The following is a 19723-nucleotide window of genomic DNA, read 5'->3' on the forward strand; positions in this document are numbered from 1 at the left end:
ATATATATATATGTGGCGGTGTCGCGGGTCTCTCTCTCTTTCTATATACAGTAGTGAACAAAAAGATATGATATTTCGGTTTTACGTGGGTAACTTTTCTTGGAACTGTGATAGAGATATAAAAATTGTAATGGAACACTGCATTAACGTATTTATAGAGTAGAAACTGATATAAATCAATCAACTAGACGTCGAACAATACTTCTGTAAAAGAAACAAAATATCATATCCTTTTTGTTCACTACTGTGTGTGTATATATATATATATATGTATATATATATAGAGAGAGAGAGAGAGAGAAAGAGTTGCGGTAATAGAGCTTTTTTTATATCTACCCTTGTGGTGAGCAGCTATTCGTCGCATTTTTATCCTTGACAATGATATCTCTATAGTCTATAGTAAAGATAATTCTTGCAGCCGTGCACGGGTGAGGAGGCCGTGAAAAGCTGCGGGCGTTCATTGTTTCCACAGAGGAGCTGCCGAAGAGCAAGTCTTCTAGAAGGGAACCCGGGTCTGCGAACACCCACGATGACCAGGCTTGGCGACATCCTACTGTCTTGTTTCACTTACGGGTCCATGACCCTCGGTGTTTTCTTGATGGTGCCGTTCAAGATAAGCAAGAAGCTTCACGAGGCGTATTTCGCGCGCTTTGTCTTACCCATATTATTGTACCTGTCGGGGGACAAATCGAACGAGGTTCGTCGGAAAGCGGTGTCCCAGCTGATGGGCCTGGTGTCTCACGATGTCATTCTTAAGAAGGAAGGCGCCATCAGGGTCTTGAAGATTGGTGCCGGTTTCGGCGCCAACTTCGCGCACATACAGCGGAAGGTGAAGTACTGGAACGTGGACCCCAACGCCGAGTTCGACGACGGATTCCGAAAGAACATGGAAAAGTACCCTAACGTGGAAATGGAGAATTGGGTTCACGAGTACGCCGAAGACATGCGGGGAGTTCCCGTAGCCACTTCGACGTCGTGCTGATAACTTACGTGCTTTGCTCCGTGACTGAAATGGGAAAGGTTCTGGCAGAGTGCCGGAGAGTGCTGTCCAAGGTGCGTGACCTTATTTCATTGTATCCATTTTGCCGGGTTCATTTTTGTGCGCGAAGGTTCGTGTGAACGCCTGCTAGTCAAGGCTGATCATTTATTGGAAACGTTGAGTGGCCAAGATGCGCCCTTTATACCGCTGGTAAATCTGACCTTACTTTCATGTGAGAGGGTTAGTGAAAAAGTTCCTTTACCTCATTTGAAAGGAAGAAATACGATGGCATAGATAAACGGTGGACTATAAAATGTTCCTCTTATATGTAAGGCTATAGCTAGGTTACGTTTCGTTACGTTGCGCCTATCACTTATACATCAAACAATGCGACGTTTCTGTAATCGTTTAATACTTTTAACTTCTGTGTGTCACGATAGGATCCCCTCGTCTTCAATCAGGTCTCCTTTAGAGATGTGACGTCACGGCTTGAATCGGCATCATGCTCGGGTCCGGTTGCTGACTTGTCACCATCCGACTGTGATAGCGTTCCATGGAGGACGATTGGGGCGTTCGAAGGCCTTCATTTTCTACGGCGTTGGGGAAGGCCGACATGCGGTGTGTGTTTTGTACTCATTATATTTTTTTAATTATTATTCACTTGAAAGCGGCATCTTGCCTGCGTTGTTGACTTTTTATTTAGCAAAAAACCAACAGCAACGATGAAGTCGCCCAAGCGGGGAGGAGCACATTTTGTCCAAAGTTTATAACCAACCTCGCGCGTGGCCGGAGCGAACTCGCTCACCTACGGCGGCGCTGCTTGCGCCGGCTCTCGCTGGCTGCGAGGGACTTGTTGAGTATCATGGGAAATTTCAACCAAATATTTTATTATAGGGAATGCATGTTATTCCGCGACAATCCAATGACATTGAAGCCGACAGCGTTTGCCTAGCTAGAAGGGCTGGACGCCCACGCAGGCTTGGGCTCTTCCCCCCTTTGAATGGGGGGGGGGGGGGGGGGGGGGGGGGATAACTGCCGGCTTTTATTGCTGTGGAAAGCCTTCGAGGGCGAGGAACACAGCCGCGTCTACTATCCAGTGTTGAGTAAAGTAATGTTATTATTTTACGTTATCTCCTATCAAATTACGTTACCCGTTACTAGCTACTTTTGATTAAAAAAATGAAAGCCGTTTACAACTCCCTGTAATGCCGGATTAAAGCGCAGCTCTTGAGGAGGAGGATCGAAGTGTACTGAGGGACAGGTGACTCCCTGAGGCGGGGGGGGGGGGGGGGGGGGGGGGTTACGGGAGGGTAACTCTCATAACCCTCGTGACCCTCATGAAAGTAACCCTCGTGACCCTCTTGAGAATAACCCTCGTGAGGGTAACCCTTTTGAGAGTAACAAACCTTCGCAACCCTCGTGAGGGTAACGCCCGTGACCCTCGTAAAAGTAACCCTCGTAGCCTTCACGAGGGTAACCCTTGTGACGTCATTATGGAAAACTACCCATAACAGAACGGGCGCTTACGCCGCTGCATGCAACGCGTTACATGTAAGCTTCGCATGCGCGTTGCATGCAGCGCGCGGTTACGCTGCTTGAATGCAACGCGTTGCATGCAAGCTTTGCATGCGCGTTGCATGCAACCTGCGGTTCGGGCGACGCGACGGCGACGCCGCTCAAGCCGGAAACGGGCGCCTAAGAGCTACGCTGTAAAGTGGCCGCATAATCGTTTGAAAACAATTTAATTTTAGAGCGCAGCTCTTGGGACCCCGTTTTCGGCTAACCGCGCAGTGCATTATGAGATATGTCCCATGATGCACCGTGCGGGGAGGAATAGGAGGAGGAGAAGGAGAGTGAGGAGGAGGCAGGAGGAGGGAGAGAAAGGAGGGGAGGTGCTTGGAGGAGGAGGGGGAGGGGTATACCCTCCCCTCAGTACCCTTTCTTCCTTCTCCTCAAGAGCTGCACTCCGATTGGGCGTTACCGGGTGTTATAAACGTCTTTCATTTTTTATGCTGTACAGTGTACACTACGTAAAAGTGGCAAAGATACCCCAACAAAACCATGCATAAACAGCGTCGTTTCAAACACCTTCGGAAGACACTCTTAAAGGGCCCATGAAACAAATTTTGGGTTGGGATAAATCATTTTAGATTGGGATTTTACTAATAGCACAATCGTTCAGTGGGCCAAAAAAAAAGGTAGAAAGTCAAAAGCCTGACTTTCAGTGCGAGAATTTTAAAACACAGCGGACTATTTTGTGCCCCCTGCTCCCCCTTCAAAAGCTCTTCCTTTTCACTGTGATACATCCGCGGTCCCAAAAGGCGTCATCGGGTCCAAACGCACGTCACACGAAACCGGACTTCACTTATTCCCTTCAACCCTAAGCTGAAATTGTGGTGGAAGCTACGCGCTTGCCGTACCAATCAGCCACCTCCCTTTCATCACCTGACCTCATTCTCTGCGCGTGAGTATGCGCGAAGCAGCGTGATCACGTGGCAAGTCTGGCTGCCCCAACGCGCACGTAGCTTCCACAGCACTGTCAGCTTCGGGGTGAACGGGTTGGGGAAAGCAACTTTTGTCTGAATTGTGAGCGACAGGCTATAACCTTCTAGGGGGACAATGGCTCTGTCCGGGAACACAAACCAGATTCCGAGCAAGAGAGGCCTCCCCTCATTTTGTCTTCATGAACTGTTTGGTGGAATGCGCGATTTATGAGTTGAGGAGGAAAGCTAAACAGGAAAAAGTTGGAAAAGCGGTTCATGACCCCTTTAACGTTCTCGCGACCGATCCCAAAATGTGCGGGAGTATCACTGCGCGGAACCCCTAAGCGTCCTTGGTGCAGTCTTCGTGTGCATCCTTTTCACGACAACGTCACCAGACGGTGCCCCAGTTTTTGACGTCCCAGAGAACTTGCTGTTCATGAAAAAAATTAACAAAGCCCAAACTACTCCCACTGCTTGAAATGTCGGTGAAATGTTTAAACACCAATTCTCCATTTAAAAGCCAAAAGAACGAAGAAGCCCGAGATTTGTTAAAAGTATTCGAATACTCTCGTAAACCATCTTGTCTGCTCCAAAACTTTAATTTTTTTAGCCGAAGGCCCTCGTCAAATCTCCAAATTTGTTGTCCATGTAGCATTTATGCTCTCTAGCACTGGTGATATAAGCAAGCTCGACAGGATTGTAAAGACGGAGCGACCGGAGGTCGCTTGCGACGCAGGAGGCAGTTCATGTTTATAAACATCAAAAGATCACCGTAGCCGTACACCGAAGAAGCAGCCGTCTCGCTGGAAAGAGACATCCATTCAGAAGGCAACAGTCTGCCGCTGCTCGAAAGATTTTGCCTCAGTGTCTCTAGCTACTCTAGCTTGTCAGATCCTTCTCTTGACCGCCGCGCCCTCTGCCCTGAAAAAGCAGTAAGCGAGTAAATGCACCGGCAATGCTCGAATCTGCTCCGAGGTCACCGCGGTGGTCAGCTTCCAGGTGCCGTAAAGCCAGCCACAGGCGGATGGCCATCCGCGTCTTCTGTGGGATAACCGGTATGGGCGTTTTTCAGAGTATACTTCCATATGAATTTGTCTTTATTTTACGCAGGGTGGCAGATTGGTGTTCCTGGAGCACGTGGCCCATCCAGAAGGTACCTGGGGCTTCTTCGTGCGAACGCTGCTCAACCCGATGTGGAGTTTCTCCTTTTGTGGATGTCACGTGAACAGGAGACCGGAACGCCTCTTGAAGGCTGCAGGCTTTGAGCAGATGGAACTCACCAAAGTGCATTTGCCTCTGCCCACAGTGCTGAGCCCCCAGGTATACGGCTCCGCCGTTGTAGTCAAGGCCTGAATTGCCGGTACTTAAAATAGGTTATAAAAATACTTCGTTATTTTTATATGAATAAAGACACATGACGCAAGCTCACAGGTTCCGTAAATTGGTGCAAATGTACGCCACTAAACGTTTGAGTTTATGATTAAACGTGCTCTTCTATGCTTGATACGCCTTTATCCCACGGATAAAATGCGTATACACAAAATAGGTGGGCTTCAATCGGTCGGCTCGGAATCTGCGGCATGCTACTTATTGGTTTGGCTTAATACATGCACACATTCGGCACCGGTTTTCCCAGTAGTTGCCATGAGGCTATACTGAGCGTCTCCGACCTTTCACCGCTTTTTAGAATGCTTCCGTGACGTCGAATCACCAGATACGATCATATGATGTAGACACGCGGTCGCCTATATGCTCAGGCCACATTCTGGCCGCTTTTATCAACTTCTTCGTTCCGTCAACTTACGTGATATGGTCATATGACATGGCCCCCCGGTTACCCACATACTTCTTGCCCTTGTTATGGCTAAGTAATTATCGCATTGCAACTATTCCCCCTTGGCACAAGAAGTGATATATCTCAGCTTGTCTCAGGGCCTTGGACAAAACGTTCTGTCAAGAATGAAAAAAATGTATCCATCCATTTGCCAAAACATAAAATTTCCACAACTGTTTTTTTTTGTCAAGGTTTGGCTGGGGGAAAGGAGCAAATGTGTGCCACTGTTTTTAATTGGTTGCTTGGTAAAAAGAAAAGTCTAGAATTTTCAAACATTTATATTTTGTTAAGACGCAGTTTTTCTTCTTTTTTGTTCTCTTTTTTTTTGGGGGGGGGGGGGGGCGGGTTGTTGCAGCAGATTTTAAAGAAAACATTATTAGCCAAAGCACTGTTCGAGTCTTAACTCTGGAAACGAATGATGGTGTTTCGTACGATATGTTCCTGCTCCTAGTTTTATATGGTGTTTAAGAACCCGCATTGACTGACATGCGGACCTACACGAAAAAGAAGTTCGTGCAAGGTATCGCCTACTTTTGCTGTAATTAGAAATATTTTTAATGCCCATGAGCCTGTTCAAAAGTGGGCTATCATCTTGGATGCACTTACGCAGACGCGGAGTGTTTAGCGTTCACCACCGAAACTGAAAGACAGAAAGGCCTGTTTTTATCACATGATCGAGGTTCTATGAGTGACCTACGCGCGCAGTTTCTAAAAAAATAATATTAGATTAAACCTCTTTTTGTTGTTCCGTAGAGTAAATGATAAACCAATTTAAGCTAGCTAATTCACCGCTCTCCTGGATAGCAGAACTATAATGCTGGATTTTCTAAGTAGCTACGGGCCAGTACGGGACACGGATTCAAAATGACTGCCGTCAGCGTTAAGCTGGTGCTCGTATTTTTCTTTTCTTTTTAGTGCTTGTGTCATTAGTGACTGCATCGTTTCTTGACTGGTGGAATATGAGCCGTAGTTGAACGCTCACGCAAAACTCGTGTCCTGCGCCCCGCAGTTGCCTTCTGTAGATAAAGTCGAAAAATCAGCAGTACGCGGTCATGAGGTTGAGTTGGTCGCTTGCAGACAGTGACAGAATTACGGGTTTGCCGCTTCGTGATGTTCACTCTTTCTTTGCTTGTGTATTCTTGGTTTAGTTATATACCTTTTTCGGGGTTTTCATAGTCGCTCCAGTTGAGCGGTCTTGCGCAGGGGTATAGCGCACACGATCATTGGGTCGACTTAAACTCGACCCTAATTATAAGCAGTGATAGAATGCAGGAAAGCTGGTAATGAATCGATATCTTGTAGACCCTAAGATGGGGAACGATAAAAAAAAAAACGGACGATGACAACAAATTTTAAGCGCAGCTAAAATTTATTGATATGAGCACACCAATAAATAGACTTTCAAAAACATGGAGAAAGAGAAAGAAAAAGAAAGAACTCAAACGCATAAATAAGTCAATCGACGTGTTCGCCCCAGACAGCATGAACCACTCCCCGGCTCTGACACTTTTGGAGAGGGAGCCAACCACCCGAACGACAACAACCTTAAGCTGGTTGTTGTTGTTCGGTTATATCCCTCAACTGGATGACACGCCGAACATTCGACATTGTGCAATAGTTCCTCAACAAAGTGAACCCGAGCAGGTTGGAGTCGAACGGAGTACCTCGAACCAAAAGGCAGCACTTCCGGTCCGTTTGGGTCAGTACCGACAAAGCATTTATTGTGCGCAGAATGCTTCATAGGGCCATTCACGCCCCGGTGCCATCATGTATACGGGTAGAAACTAAGGGAGAGGAGGACATGAGAGCGCGCGGGACGTCAAAACACTGAGCTCAGGTTGATATGATCAGTGGGCAGACTCACTGTTCGAAATTCAAGGGCGGACGCCGGTTGGTGTTTCAACGGGTTCTAACTGTGTGCAGAGGCAACGGCAGCCGTGCTTGCGTCTACAAACTTATCATTCCAACCAGGGCTCGGTGCTCTGTCGTTCCCATATGCACTCTCATCTCCTCTCCCAACATTTCTACCCGTACCGAGACGCCGGTGTAATATATATATATATATATATATATATATATATATATATATATATATAGTTTTTTTGTTTTTTTTTATTCCTGCAGATTTGTTTTAAACAAAAGCCATAAAAGACAAAAGCCACTCATACGGTTTGTGCGAGTGATTTATACGCCGAGGGGGACATTATGTGGGTGGCTAATCTTTGCGACATGTCGGCTTATTAATAAAATTCACTAATTAACTTTTTAATTAGTGAAGATAGACATATGGTTCCCATTAGAAACTTGCTGAGCGTCGTCCAAAACCCCTAAATCAGTCCTTTTCAGAAAGACTTTCAGCGCGTGAGAAGCGCAGTAGTGCTCTGAAGTTACCACTCGTGGAGCAGGTACAAGGCTGGGGCTAGATAAGAGGCGGGAAAATTGCGCGGGCGCCTTACCGAAACCACTAGCCTTGTACCTGCTCCTCGACTGGTAACTTTAGTGCACTACTAAGCTTTTCACGCGCTAAAAGTCTGTCAAAAAGGACTGATTTAGGGGTTCTGGAACCATATGTGTATTTTCACTAACTAAAAAGTTAGTGTATTTCAATTAATTAGCCGACTCATCGCAAAGATTAGCCACCCACATAATGTCCCCCTCGGTGTATAACTCACTCGCACAAACCGCATAAGTGCAGCTTTCATGACGTTTTTTAAAACAAATCTGCAAAAATGAAAAACACCCTGCACACACACACACACACACACACACACACACACACACACACACACACACACACGCACACGCACACACACACACACATGTATATATATATATATATATATATATATATATATATATCAATGGGGTGAGAAGGACTTGACGTCAGAAAAAAATAAAAGTAAAAATGCATATGAAAGAAAGCAAACATATTGAAACAAAATCAAACTCCCACTAAAAAAAAAAAAGTTTGACTTGAGCACGCTCCCACGGTAGGGCGGCGGGTTTCAAAGCTAAAGAGGCGTATATAAGATCTCCGACACTACGGTGGGCACAATAGGTCATAAACGGACGGCACTGGCTCTGGAGTGACATCTTCGGTACTAATTGTGGGCGTCCGATCTCCGCGACGGTCACACCGCCTCCCCTCGGGCGCCTCACGCCGCGGAAGAGAGGGGAGAAAGGAGCAGATCGCGGGGCAGGGGGGCGCAGGGGAGGGGGGGGGGGGGGGTGAATTGCCACCGGATAGTTGCAAAGACGTCGTCGTACCGGACAGTGAATTAAAAGTACAAATTGAAAAGATAAAACATTAAAATTAAAATTAAAATAAATACACAGGCCTAGGGTCAAGACCGAGCAACGTTGTGTGCAGCTGGACAGCACTGCGCGGAAGGCACAGATCTGCTTCGCCTTTCAATGAAAAAAAAATAATATTAACGGACCTCGCATATGAGTGGGTAAAACGAGGAAAAAGGAAGCAGCGTGTACAAAAGCGCGTGTGTAAGGCTCACTGTTCCAACTGCACGCACGCACGCACGCACGCACGCACGCACGCACACACACAGAATAATGGTCCGATTCCAACTGCAAATACAGTGCCACTTGGTCAGGGAGACTATTGGTGTTCCCTGTTAATTCTTAGACAACGTTTTAATCACTGCAAGTGTTCCTAGAGTTCAATTTATTCCTTTATCGATCGTGTTGAATCGGTATATAAGATACGATTCGCGCTGCTCCCGTTCGCTGTCTGACTTAAATCCGGTTTCAAGGATCGCTACCGAAAGTTTCTTGAACGAATGACGTGGGAGGCTAAGCTGTTTTGAAAGAGGTAGGCTTGGGGAGCAATTTTGAATCAGATTTGTCCAGGCATGCGAAGGAGAAAAAACTAATTGCATTGGCTAAAAAAATAATTTCACTCACTTTCGCTAACTTGCACTGTATTGCTGCCTAAAATAACCTAACAAAATATCTGCCCGTTTACCGACTGCTTGCATAGAAAAATCGAGCCTGCTACCTTAGACAAGGCTGCACCTGTTCCCATTCTTCAGGGGCCGTGAAAGGATTGCGGCCAGCGATTTCCCGAAGCATCCAGAGGTTCTCGACCACCGTGAAACGTTTTCTGGAGGACGCCGTTTCAAACAAAGTCTGCGCAGCCATCTTAGTGCAGCGAGGTTTATAACGGCCAAGCGCGCTCCCAAACACGCTTTAAAGTGGCGAGCACCCATTTCGAATTCCCTTCCAGAAAAACTACAGGGCCCGTCTGCTCGAAGCCGGTTAACTTTACCCGCGGTTAAAAGTGAACCGCCCTTCCCTACGAGGTACCTAAAAGTACCTAGCCAAGTTTGACGAGGGCTGGATGAGCGATAACTCCGTGTTTTATTATTGGTGTGGTAGCTGGTGTCCCCTCCTGGCTGTAGCGAATATAAGTGGCTTCCGTGGAGAGGTTCCCTAAATGGGGGGACCCAAAAATGCGCGCTACCGTGTTTTCGCGACACAGCGCGGCATACATTTAAGCTCAAGAAACAATTTTTATTGCTCGTGGTACAGGTAATCGGCAAGGTAAAACTAAATTAACCCTTGTTTGGAAAATTTCTAAATATTTGGCTGTCTGAAGCGAAGACAAGCCTCGTTGGAATTTCCTTCCAAGTTCGAAAGTGGACGACGAAATTCAGTCCTAGAAACGATGAGAAAGAAGTGAGCAGTGAAAGGCGGGCGGTACACCGGCAGTATGATTGGCCAGCATGTAAGAAATGTGTATAACACCGACATAAATCGAAAAACTTGTAATTCGGTTCCAGTGAAAATTGACCTATTAGCAAATTACCCTAACATCGAGGAGAACACTGGAAGTGTAATTCAACGATCCGCGCGCGCTGGCCTTCCACCTATAGAATATTCGAAATAAATAATCATAATAAATCTTTTACGAGCGGGCGTGCACGGCAAAATTTGTTGTAGGCTTTTTGCTTTAGAATACTTACTACTGCAGACGCCAGCACGCGCAGCGCGTGTAAATACACTCTACTCTGTTTCACCTCATGATGTACCGCAGGAAAGGCTACAAGCGCGAGCTTCTTGCTCTAGGGCACATCTCGGCGGCACAAGCTCGCGTGCGTTGAGAGCAGCTCCTAATGCTATGAGCTCGCGCTTCTAGCCTTCTCTGCGGTACAACACAAGGTGAAACGGAGTATCGTAGCATGCACCTCGGTGCTTGGGAAAGTTAGCAAAGGGTCTATGGGAACGCTGTCTGCTTTTGTGTGCTATCAGTACCCCCCGATTGAGTCAAGGCAATCCATTTTTCAAAGATGTTGCCATGCCGACAACTATCGCGTTCATTTAGGCTTAGGAATTGCCAGAATCGAAGGACTATCTGAAAAATTCGGCGAGGTGATTGCTCATGCTTTGCGTTTTAAGTAAGGTAAGGCAAATCGAAAGCCTCCTGCACCATTTATTGTTGACAAACGCGCCCGATATTGCAGCTACAACGACGTATTACTTCCAAAACGAGCGGCGCTCACTCGCCGGAGCACCGCCATGTTTCCCCGCCGTCCTTGCTCTGCCGGTCACATGACCTGAAATTCCCCCTCGTATGGAAATACGGTTAACCGCGGTTAGTTAACCAGCTTCGAGCAAACGGGCTCAGCTACTGAAGCTTTACTGAGCGTGCAATGCGCTCCTATAAAATGGCGAAGAAAGCGGAGCTGACGCTTCATGCTCAAATCCCAGAGCGGGTCGCGCATGCGCTATGGAGACTCTGCTTTCCATAGAGCGGAGCGAGAAAGCGAAAACGGTCTAATAAAACTCTCTATTAAAGGCCGGTTCACACATACAGCGGAGCGCTATGTTAGCGCCTCATGAGCGCTGGAAGAAGAGCTCATGTGGCACCGATTTGCACGTGATGTAGCGCTCGGTTAGCGCTTCAGCAGCGCTTGGTTAGCGCCTCAGCAGCGCTCGGTTAGCGCTTCAGCAGCGCTTGGTTAGCGCTTCAGCAGCGCTCGGTTAGCGCTTCAGCAGCGCAGTGTAAGCGCTCTCTGCTCCCTGGGCCGTGCTTCCTGCTGCGGTACAGCGCGTGCACTTCGAGTCCATCGTTGTTGCTTTTCCTTTGGTGGTGAAAAAAGAGGAAGTAAAAGAGCCGCTCTCGAAGCAAACGGTTGGGCAGACGATCCAAAATCATGGACTTTGAGCGACTAATATATTGGCTACGACCTCATAACTTTCTATTCGTCATGCGTGACCCTGGTTTCAAAGACGCGTAGTTAAAAAACGTTCAGCCTTTCCACTGTCGTGAAGATGGAAGACCAGCGGAGCTGTACTCGATACATTGTGTGCTTCTTCTTCGTCGTCGTCTGTTTTTCGCGCTGTTTCCTACGATGAATTCCCACCAACACGCCCAACTATCTATTCTTCTATTATACCTCGAAAGGTTGCCGCCATCTACGAAAGATGGCGGAAACCAAACTGGTAGTGTGCTCTCCGCCGTCGCCTATAAATGGCGGTAGCTGTTTAGGTAGGTTTGTGTCGACATACACGGACACCATCCTGGAGAACATAGCCCTTAACAACTTCACTGTAAAAAATAATCACATTCGAAAGAGTCCTGTGTAACTGTCCCTCAGCGTGGGAACAAGGTTCGCCGGGTACCCGGTAGGGGCGAGCCCCCCCCCCCCCCCCCGAAGCAAAATCCTGGCTACGTGCCTGCCCTACGCATATATATATAGAGAGAGAGAGAGAAAGAGAGAGAGAAAGAAAGATAGAGAGGGAGAAAGAAAGAAAGAGAGAGATGATTGCGATAATCGAGCTTTTTCATATCTATCTATCTCTATATTGAAGATAATGTTTGCAACCGGGCACGCGTGAAGAGGCCGCGAAAAACTATAGGCTTTCATTGTTTCTCCGGAGGAGCTGCCGAAGAGGAAGTCTTCTAGAAGGGAACCCGGGTCTGCGAACTCCCACGATGGCCAGGCTTGGCGACATCCTACGGTCTTGTTTCACTTACGGGACCATGACCCTCGGTGTTTTCTTGATTATGCCGTTCAAGATGAGCAACAAGCTTCACGAGGCGTATTTCGCGCGCTTCGCCTTTCCCATACTAATGTACCTGTATGGGGAAAGAACGAATGAGGTTCGTCGGAAGGCGGTGTCCCAGCTGACGGGCCTGGTGTCTCACGATGCCATTCTTAAGAAGGAAGGCGCCATCAGGGTCTTGGAGATCGGTGCCGGTTTCGGCGCCAACTTCGCGTACATGCAGCGGAAGGTGAAGTACTGGAACGTGGACCCCAACGCCGAGTTCGATGACGGATTCCGAAAGAACATGGAAAAGTACCCTAACGTGGAAATGGAGAACTGGATTCACGAGTACGCTGAAGACATGCGGGGAGTTCCCGATGGCCACTTCGACGTCGTGCTGATAACTTACGTGCTTTGCTCCGTGACCGAAATGGAAAAGGCTCTGGCAGAGTGCCGGAGAGTGCTGTCCAAGGTGCGTGACTTTGTTTCATTCAATTCATTGTATCCATTTTGCCGGGTTCTTTCTTGTGCGACAAGGTTCGTATTAACGCCTGCCTCTCGAGGCTGAAAATTTATCGAAAACTTTGAGAGGCAAAAAGTCGCCCTTTGTACCGCTGGAAAATTCGTCCTAACTTTCATTTGAGACGGCTAGCGAAAAAGATACTTTACCTCATTAGAAAACATGAAATACGATGGCATAGATAACCGGCGGACTACAAAATGTTCCTCTTGCGTTACGCGTATCCCTTGAACTTCAAACAATGTGACGTTTCTGTAATCGTTGAATACTTTTCACCTCTTTGTGTCACGATAGGATTCCCACGTCTTCAGTCAGGTCTCCCTTAGAAATGCGACGTCACGGCTTGTATCAGCAACGGGCTCGGTCCGGTTGCTCAGTTGTCGCCATCCGATTGTGATGACGTTCCCTAGAGGAAGGGTCCGGAGGCCTTCATTATCTGTGGAGTTGGTCTAGGCCGGCATGCCTTGTGTGTTTTGTACTAATAATTATGTTTAATTATTATTCACTTCAAAGCGCCATCTGGCCTGCGTTGTTGACTTCTTATTTAGCGAAAAACCAACAGCGACGACGAAGCCGGCCAAGCGGTGAGGTGCAGATTTTGTCCAAAGTTTGTCCAAAGCCACGACTTGAATTAGCATCTGTTGTGGGGAACTTTTTATCACATAGCGATTGCAGACGCATTGGAATGGTACAAAGGCGTCTGATACGCACAGTATACGACAGGAATTTTAACAGGAGTCTCTATTTTGAGTATAACTTTCTTGTTAAAGTTTTAAACCTCAGAACCCTAATTGACCGCAGATATTGCCGGGATGCTGAGTTTTTACAGAAACTCATACAAGGTCGTTTCGATGTACCTGATCTTTTGAGTAGTACAACCTTACTTGTGCCAGCTAAACACACGCGACTGTGCGATACGTTTTATCCTGACAAGCAGATTGAAGGGTCACCAATGCACAGAATTCAACTTTTTTGTAATAGCCTTGTGCAGCATGATTTTTTCTCCATGCTTTATTTCCTTTGAATACTGACTTGTGTCTGTAATTTGTTTTATTATGACTGGTGTGTCACTCCTGTATTTCACGTCTTTGCATGTTGTACTCATTTGTGTCTTTTATGTGCACCAATATCAAAGCCTTCATGGTGTTTTGGGCACGCAATAAATACCAATACCAATATCCAACCTTGCGCGAGGCCGGAGCGAATTCGCTCACGTATGGTGGCGCTATACTAGCTAGAAATCCCGCTGGCTGCAAGGGCGTCGTTGAGTGTAAGGGGAAACTTCGAACAAATTCTTTATTAGGGAATTCATGTTACTCCGCGACAACCCAATGGCATTGAAGCCGACAGCGCTTGCCTAGTTAGAAGGGCTGGACGCCGCGCAGGCTTGGGCTCTTCCCCCCTTTGAATTGGGGGAGATAACTGCCGGCTTTTGTTGTTGTGGAAAGCTTTCGAGAGCGCGGAAACAGCTTTTTCCACTATCCGATAGCTTGGTGTGTCGGCGGCAGCCCTCTCCCTCGGTGTAGCACGAAAGCGCGACAGGGTGGACAGCGCGACGCACATAGATTCTTCAGACGTCGTCTGTCCATGGCAGCATCGGAGGATTTGATGCTGTATGCGCGCTGTCTAATGCAAATGAGTAGAGCATAGTGTGTTCTCTTAGTAAGGTATTTGGAGCGAAGACCCCTTCACTGAGCCAGCGAGCGCCGTTGATAGCAGCACCGCCTAATGGAATCGAACCCGCTCCGATCACGCGCGCAGTGGCCTTAAGGCTGTACACTGTACATGCAGATAAATAAGCAAGAAGGAATTGGTAACCTGAGAATTAAAAAAAAAATCATTTTCGACCCTGCAAGCAAAGTTTTAGATTTCTGTAACTTTGGCAAGCTGATTACCTAATGACACCCGGAAAAAAATGTGGAAGATGCTTTCGAGTATGACCATCGCATTGGCAGGAAATTTGTGGGGAGAAAGGGTAGATTACGTACCTTTACACCCGGGACCGGTGCTCAAAGGGGAATCCGGTGCCCGTCCCACCGCGCGGCCGACGGCTACCAGCGAGGACGGTCGTCGCGCCGGGTTCGCCAACGCCATGCCAACAACAATGGTCCCGATGTCCAACAGCGTTTATTGAGTACCAGGGGTCCCAAACAAGACACTACGGTCAAGCGAGCCGTTGACACAGTGTGCCCGCAGCGCCCGCCGACCTGAGAGCCAAAGGGGTAATTGCGAGCGGAGTCATCGCCGGTCGGACGAGCTCACGCCGCTACCCGTCGTCGCAGGAGTTCGGGGCCAGTGCTCTCGGCAGACGGATGTCCACTAGATAGAGAGACGCCGACTGTCAGAGCCAGGGGAAACACTAGCGTCGAACCATCGCCGGTCGTACGAGCTCGTACGCCGCCACTTGACCCGTCGTCCGGAGCCCCATCCAGGACCCCCCGACCAGACGGCCGTCCACACGGGGGCAGGACCGACTCTTCCCCGCAACGCTGGTCCGTCAAAAACGGGAGACGCGCGGAGGAGTGCGAGAGAGTAATCTAGCATGGTGGCGCTCTCTCCCCGACACGATACGGAGCGACCAGGCTCGAAGTCAGAAAGACCCCGCCTGGAACGTCCGCGGCTTACGCCTTCTCGAGGGAGGGAAACCAAACCAGTGGCTCCCACAAAGTTCAGCAGCGTTCCGCGTGCCACAACAAAAACACCACGGGAGCTTTCAAACGGGTGATTCTGTTGACACAGCCAATATCAAGGGCTCATTCATATCTTGCCAAAGCGTGATCCAACGAATTGTCAGCCGCACAAGAATGGCTAGCTATTTGTTTTCTAATTGTTCTTCAAAGCAACGCTCCCACTCCTGCGCCCCTTTTGTTCCCCAGCGTGATTAGCGGGAGCACTACATTCATTACTAAATCATAAAGTTACGCATGAAGCTTTGTTTTTTTCCCTCGAAAACCCGAAAATAAAGGTTGCGTCAGGACGTGCTGCCCCGTACTGCTGAGCACGTGGCTTCGTCATGCGTCTCATTTGCACGCGCTCGCACAACTAGTTTTGCCTGAGTTGAAGCCATACTGAAGCTAGACAATGTAACACTCCATGGTTGACGCGGAACTTAGTCGGATCCCGAATGCGACCTACTACTTGAACGAATGCGTTACTCCGCTACTCCGTAAATGTCATGTCCAGCACTTTGAGCGCTGTCTTGACTTCCGCATCCTCTGCCCTGAAAGAGCTGCCCACGCCGCCCTCGGCGTAGTAGAGTTTTCAGTGAATCAGTAAATGCACCGGCAATGCTTCCGAATCTGCTCCGAGGCCACCGCGGTGGTCGGCTTCCAGGTGCCGTATAGCCAGCCACAGGCGAATGGCTATCCGCGTTTTCTGCCGGATAACCCGTATGGGCATTTTTAAGAGTATACTTCCATCCGAATTTGTCTTTATTGTTTGCAGGGCGGCAGATTGGTATTCCTGGAGCACGTGGCCCATCCAGAAGGTACCTGGGGCTTCTTCGTGCAAACGCTGCTCAACCCGATGTGGAGTTTCTCCTTCTGTGGATGTCACGTAAACAGGAGACCGGAACGCCTCTTGAAGGCTGCAGGCTTTGACCAGATTGAACTTACCCAAGTGCATGTGTCTATTCCCACAGTGCTGAGCCCCCAGGTGTACGGCTCCGCCGTTGTAGTCAAGGCCTGATTGGTTGGTACGCACGATGGGTTATAAAAATACTTCGTTATTTTTATATGAACATGGACACAGGACGCAAGCTTAGAGTGTTATGTTTTATGCTGTGTCATGTTTTATGCTTCTTTTTTATCAAAGCACGTTATTTGTTATTTTCTTAACCTTTATGCAGTGCTATCCCGTGTGCACTGTTGTGCTTGTGGTTTTCATATGGTTGTGTACGTTTCGCAAGTTTTCATTATTCTGACTTCGTGTGTGCCACGCTAAATGATGCGCGGGGGGGGGGGGGGGGGGGGTCGACGCCTTGTCAGAAATTTAATTGCCTTTTGCAACGGCCCCCTAGACAACTGTCAGGTGTATGTTGTCTGAATAAAAAACACTGAATTGAATTGAAGTTAACAGGTTCCATAAATTGGTGTAAATTTACGCCTCTAAACATGTGAGTTTATGACTAAAATCTGCTCTCTTATGCTTGATATACCTTGATCCTACGGATAAAATTCGTATACACAAAATGGTTTGGCTTCACTCGGTCTGCTCAGAATCTGCGGCATGCTACTTCTTGCGTTGTCTCCATACAAGCACGTATTCGGCACCAGTTTTTCCAGTAGGTGCCATTAGAGTCACAGTATGGGTTCCCAGAGTAACGAAACTCCAAAGGTTCGTTCTAGAACCGCGGCGCGGCGCTGAAGCCGAAACCATGGCGCCGCCATCTTGGGTCCACGCGTCGACGGTGGTATGAAGGCAACAGTGACATGCATTGGAGCGTGTTGAACGAGCTGGTTCATTCTGCGATACGCAGAATGAACCAGCTGTAGTCGGCACTTACCTCACAAAGCTTGCTTGTTGCAGTGGGCTCAAAATCTTTCCGTTTTACTACGGCCAGCCAAGCCTTCTTCCTCCGTCTTGCAGCTGCGTTTACAAACGGGATTCGGAAGAATCTCTTTTCATCCTCCGACCTGCTGCTGCGGCCAAAAGCGCAACAAGCAGGCATTCCGCCACTAAGTACACAACCTCTTTGCTTTTCAAGTCGGTAACCGCGTGGAAAAGGCGGCGCGTAAACGGACGTTCCATGTGCAGTTGTTTGCTGGACCTAAGATGGTGGCGATTAGAGCTGCTTGAAGCGCTGATGGAGGTGAGTCTAGCGGTGCTTGTGTCGCGTGATCGCTACCGTCCAATGATGCTCAGGATGCTCACCAAGTCAAAACATGATCGGCTATAGTGAGTATGTTGTAGGCAAAACACACACAAAAAAAAAAAGAAGTGCGTTACTCTGGAAACCCATACAGTGACTCTAGGTGCCATAAGGTCGTACTGAGCATCTCTCGCCTTTCACTGCTCTTTTGAATGATTTCATGACGTCGAATCTACCGATATGATCATATGATGAAGTCACGCGGTCGCCTATATGCTCACGCACATTCTGGCCGCTTTTATCAACTTTTTCGTGCCGTCCACTTACGTGATATGGTCATATGACATGGCCCCCCGGTTACCCACATACTTCTTGCCCTTGTTATGGCTAAGTAACTATCGCATTGCAACTATTCCCCCTTGGCACAAGAAGTGATATATCTCAGCTTGTCTCAGGGAGTGGACATAACGTTCTGTCAAGAGTAAAAAACGTGTTCATCCGTTTGCAAAAAAAAAAAAAAAAAAAAATTTGCACAGCTGTGTTTTTTTGGTCAAGGTTTGGCTGCGGGAAAGGGCCAAATGTGTGCCACTGCGTTTTCAATTGGTTGCTGGGTAAAAAGAAAAGTCTAGAATTTTAGATCATTTGTATTTTTTAAGACGCAGTTTTTCTTCTTTTTTTTTTGGGGGGGGGGGGGGAGGGGGGGGTGGGGCGGTGTTGCAGCAGATTTTGAAGAAAACGTTATTTATTAGCCCAAGAACTGTTCGATTCTTAGCTCTGGAAATGAATGATAGTGTTTCGTACGATATGTTCCTCCTCCTAGTTTCATATGGTATTTGAAAACCCGCATTGACTGACATGCGGACCTACACCCAAAAGAAGTTCGTGCAAGCTTTCGCCTACTTTTTTTTTATTTTATCTTTTTTTTTTTTTTTCAGGTATAAATATTTTTAATGCCCAAGAGCCTGAGCCAAAGTGAGCAAACATCTTGGATGCGCTTACGCGGACGCGGAGTTTCTAGTGTTCACGACCAAAAGATATGAAGGCCTATTTTTATCGCATGTTCGAAGTCCTGTGAATCCCCTATGCGCTCTGTTTTTAAAGAGAATTAGTAATAATGATTATATCTCTTTTTTTTTCGTTCGGTAGAGTACTTTATAAATGAATTTAACCTAGCTGATTCACCGCTCTACTAGATAGCAGGATCGTAATGCCGGAGTTTCTAAGTACCTGCGGGACAGCACGGGACACGGGTTGAACACGAGTGCCGTCAGCGTTAAACTGGTACTTTAGTGATTGTGTTTTAGCGACTGAATCGTGTCCTGACTGATTGAATATGAGTGGTAGCTGAACGCTGACGCAAAACTCGCATTATGCGCCCCATAGTTGCCTCCTGTAGATAAAGTCGAAAATTCAGCACTACGCGGACACGAGGTTGTGTTGGTCGCTGGCAGACAGTGACAGAATTACGGGTTTGCCGCTTCGTGATCACTTTTTCTTTGCTTGTGTATTCTTGGATTAGGTATGGGCCTTTTTAAAATTCATAGTCGCTCCAGTTGAGCGGTCTTGCGCAAAAGTATATAGCGCACACGACCATTGGGTCGGCTTAAAATCGGCCTGAATTATACATCCCTCAACTTGATGGCACGCCGAACATTCGACATTGTGCAATGTTTCCTCAACGAAGTGAACTCAAGTAGGTTCGAGTCGAATGGAGTACCTCGAACTAAAAGGCAGCACTTCGGGTCCGCAGCAGGCTATGCTGCTACAGACGCCGGCACGGCACGTGGGTGCGGTGCGAGCGGAGAGTTTTTGGTCAGGCACACAAAAAATCCACGGAACCCTAGCCATAAACAGCTTCGCCATGACACCTCTGTGCGTTTGCTTTTCGCCCAGCGCGTCTGCTCTTGCGTCAACGAACGCTGGCTTGAACAACGCACCCGAGATCTCTCCACTCATAGCCTCCTATACAGAAAAAGCGTGCCGATCGCAACGAGAAGCGGCCGCCGAAATTGAAAAGGTAGAGCGGCAGACAACGGATGAGAGGAGAGCCACGTGATAGGGGCCCCGCTGCGGCGAGACGCCGAAACGCGCT

General features: G+C 47.9%; 2 protein-coding genes across 2 annotated transcripts; both read left to right on the plus strand.

Annotated features, from left to right (window-relative positions):
* Positions 1-481: 481 nt before the first annotated feature.
* Positions 482-5182, plus strand: LOC8051384 (methyltransferase-like protein 7B). Its single transcript, XM_029987453.2, is given in 3 exon segments — positions 482-956; positions 959-1053; positions 4573-5182. Coding segments are annotated over 3 exon segments (765 nt in total). The 5' UTR covers positions 482-529; the 3' UTR covers positions 4816-5182.
* A 7066-nt stretch (positions 5183-12248) lies between these two features.
* Positions 12249-16508, plus strand: LOC8051383 (methyltransferase-like protein 7B). Its single transcript, XM_002434980.3, has 2 exons — positions 12249-12773; positions 16266-16508. The coding sequence occupies exons 1-2, from the start codon at positions 12249-12251 to the stop codon at positions 16506-16508; spliced, it is 768 nt and encodes a 255-aa protein (XP_002435025.3).
* The last annotated feature ends 3215 nt before the right edge of the window (positions 16509-19723 follow it).

The sequence above is a fragment of the Ixodes scapularis genome, unplaced genomic scaffold (assembly GCF_016920785.2).
Source record: "Ixodes scapularis isolate PalLabHiFi unplaced genomic scaffold, ASM1692078v2 PGA_scaffold2__306_contigs__length_199485367, whole genome shotgun sequence".
NCBI classification, from domain to species: Eukaryota; Metazoa; Arthropoda; class Arachnida; order Ixodida; family Ixodidae; genus Ixodes; species Ixodes scapularis.

Coding starts and splice junctions, on each gene's coding strand:
- LOC8051383 (XM_002434980.3), top strand. CDS start 12,249: ATGGCCAGGCTTGGCGACATCCTACGGTCTTGTTTCACTTACGGGACC. Junction 12,774..16,265: donor GCCGGAGAGTGCTGTCCAAG/GTGCGTGACTTT, acceptor TATTGTTTGCAG/GGCGGCAGATTGGTATTCCT.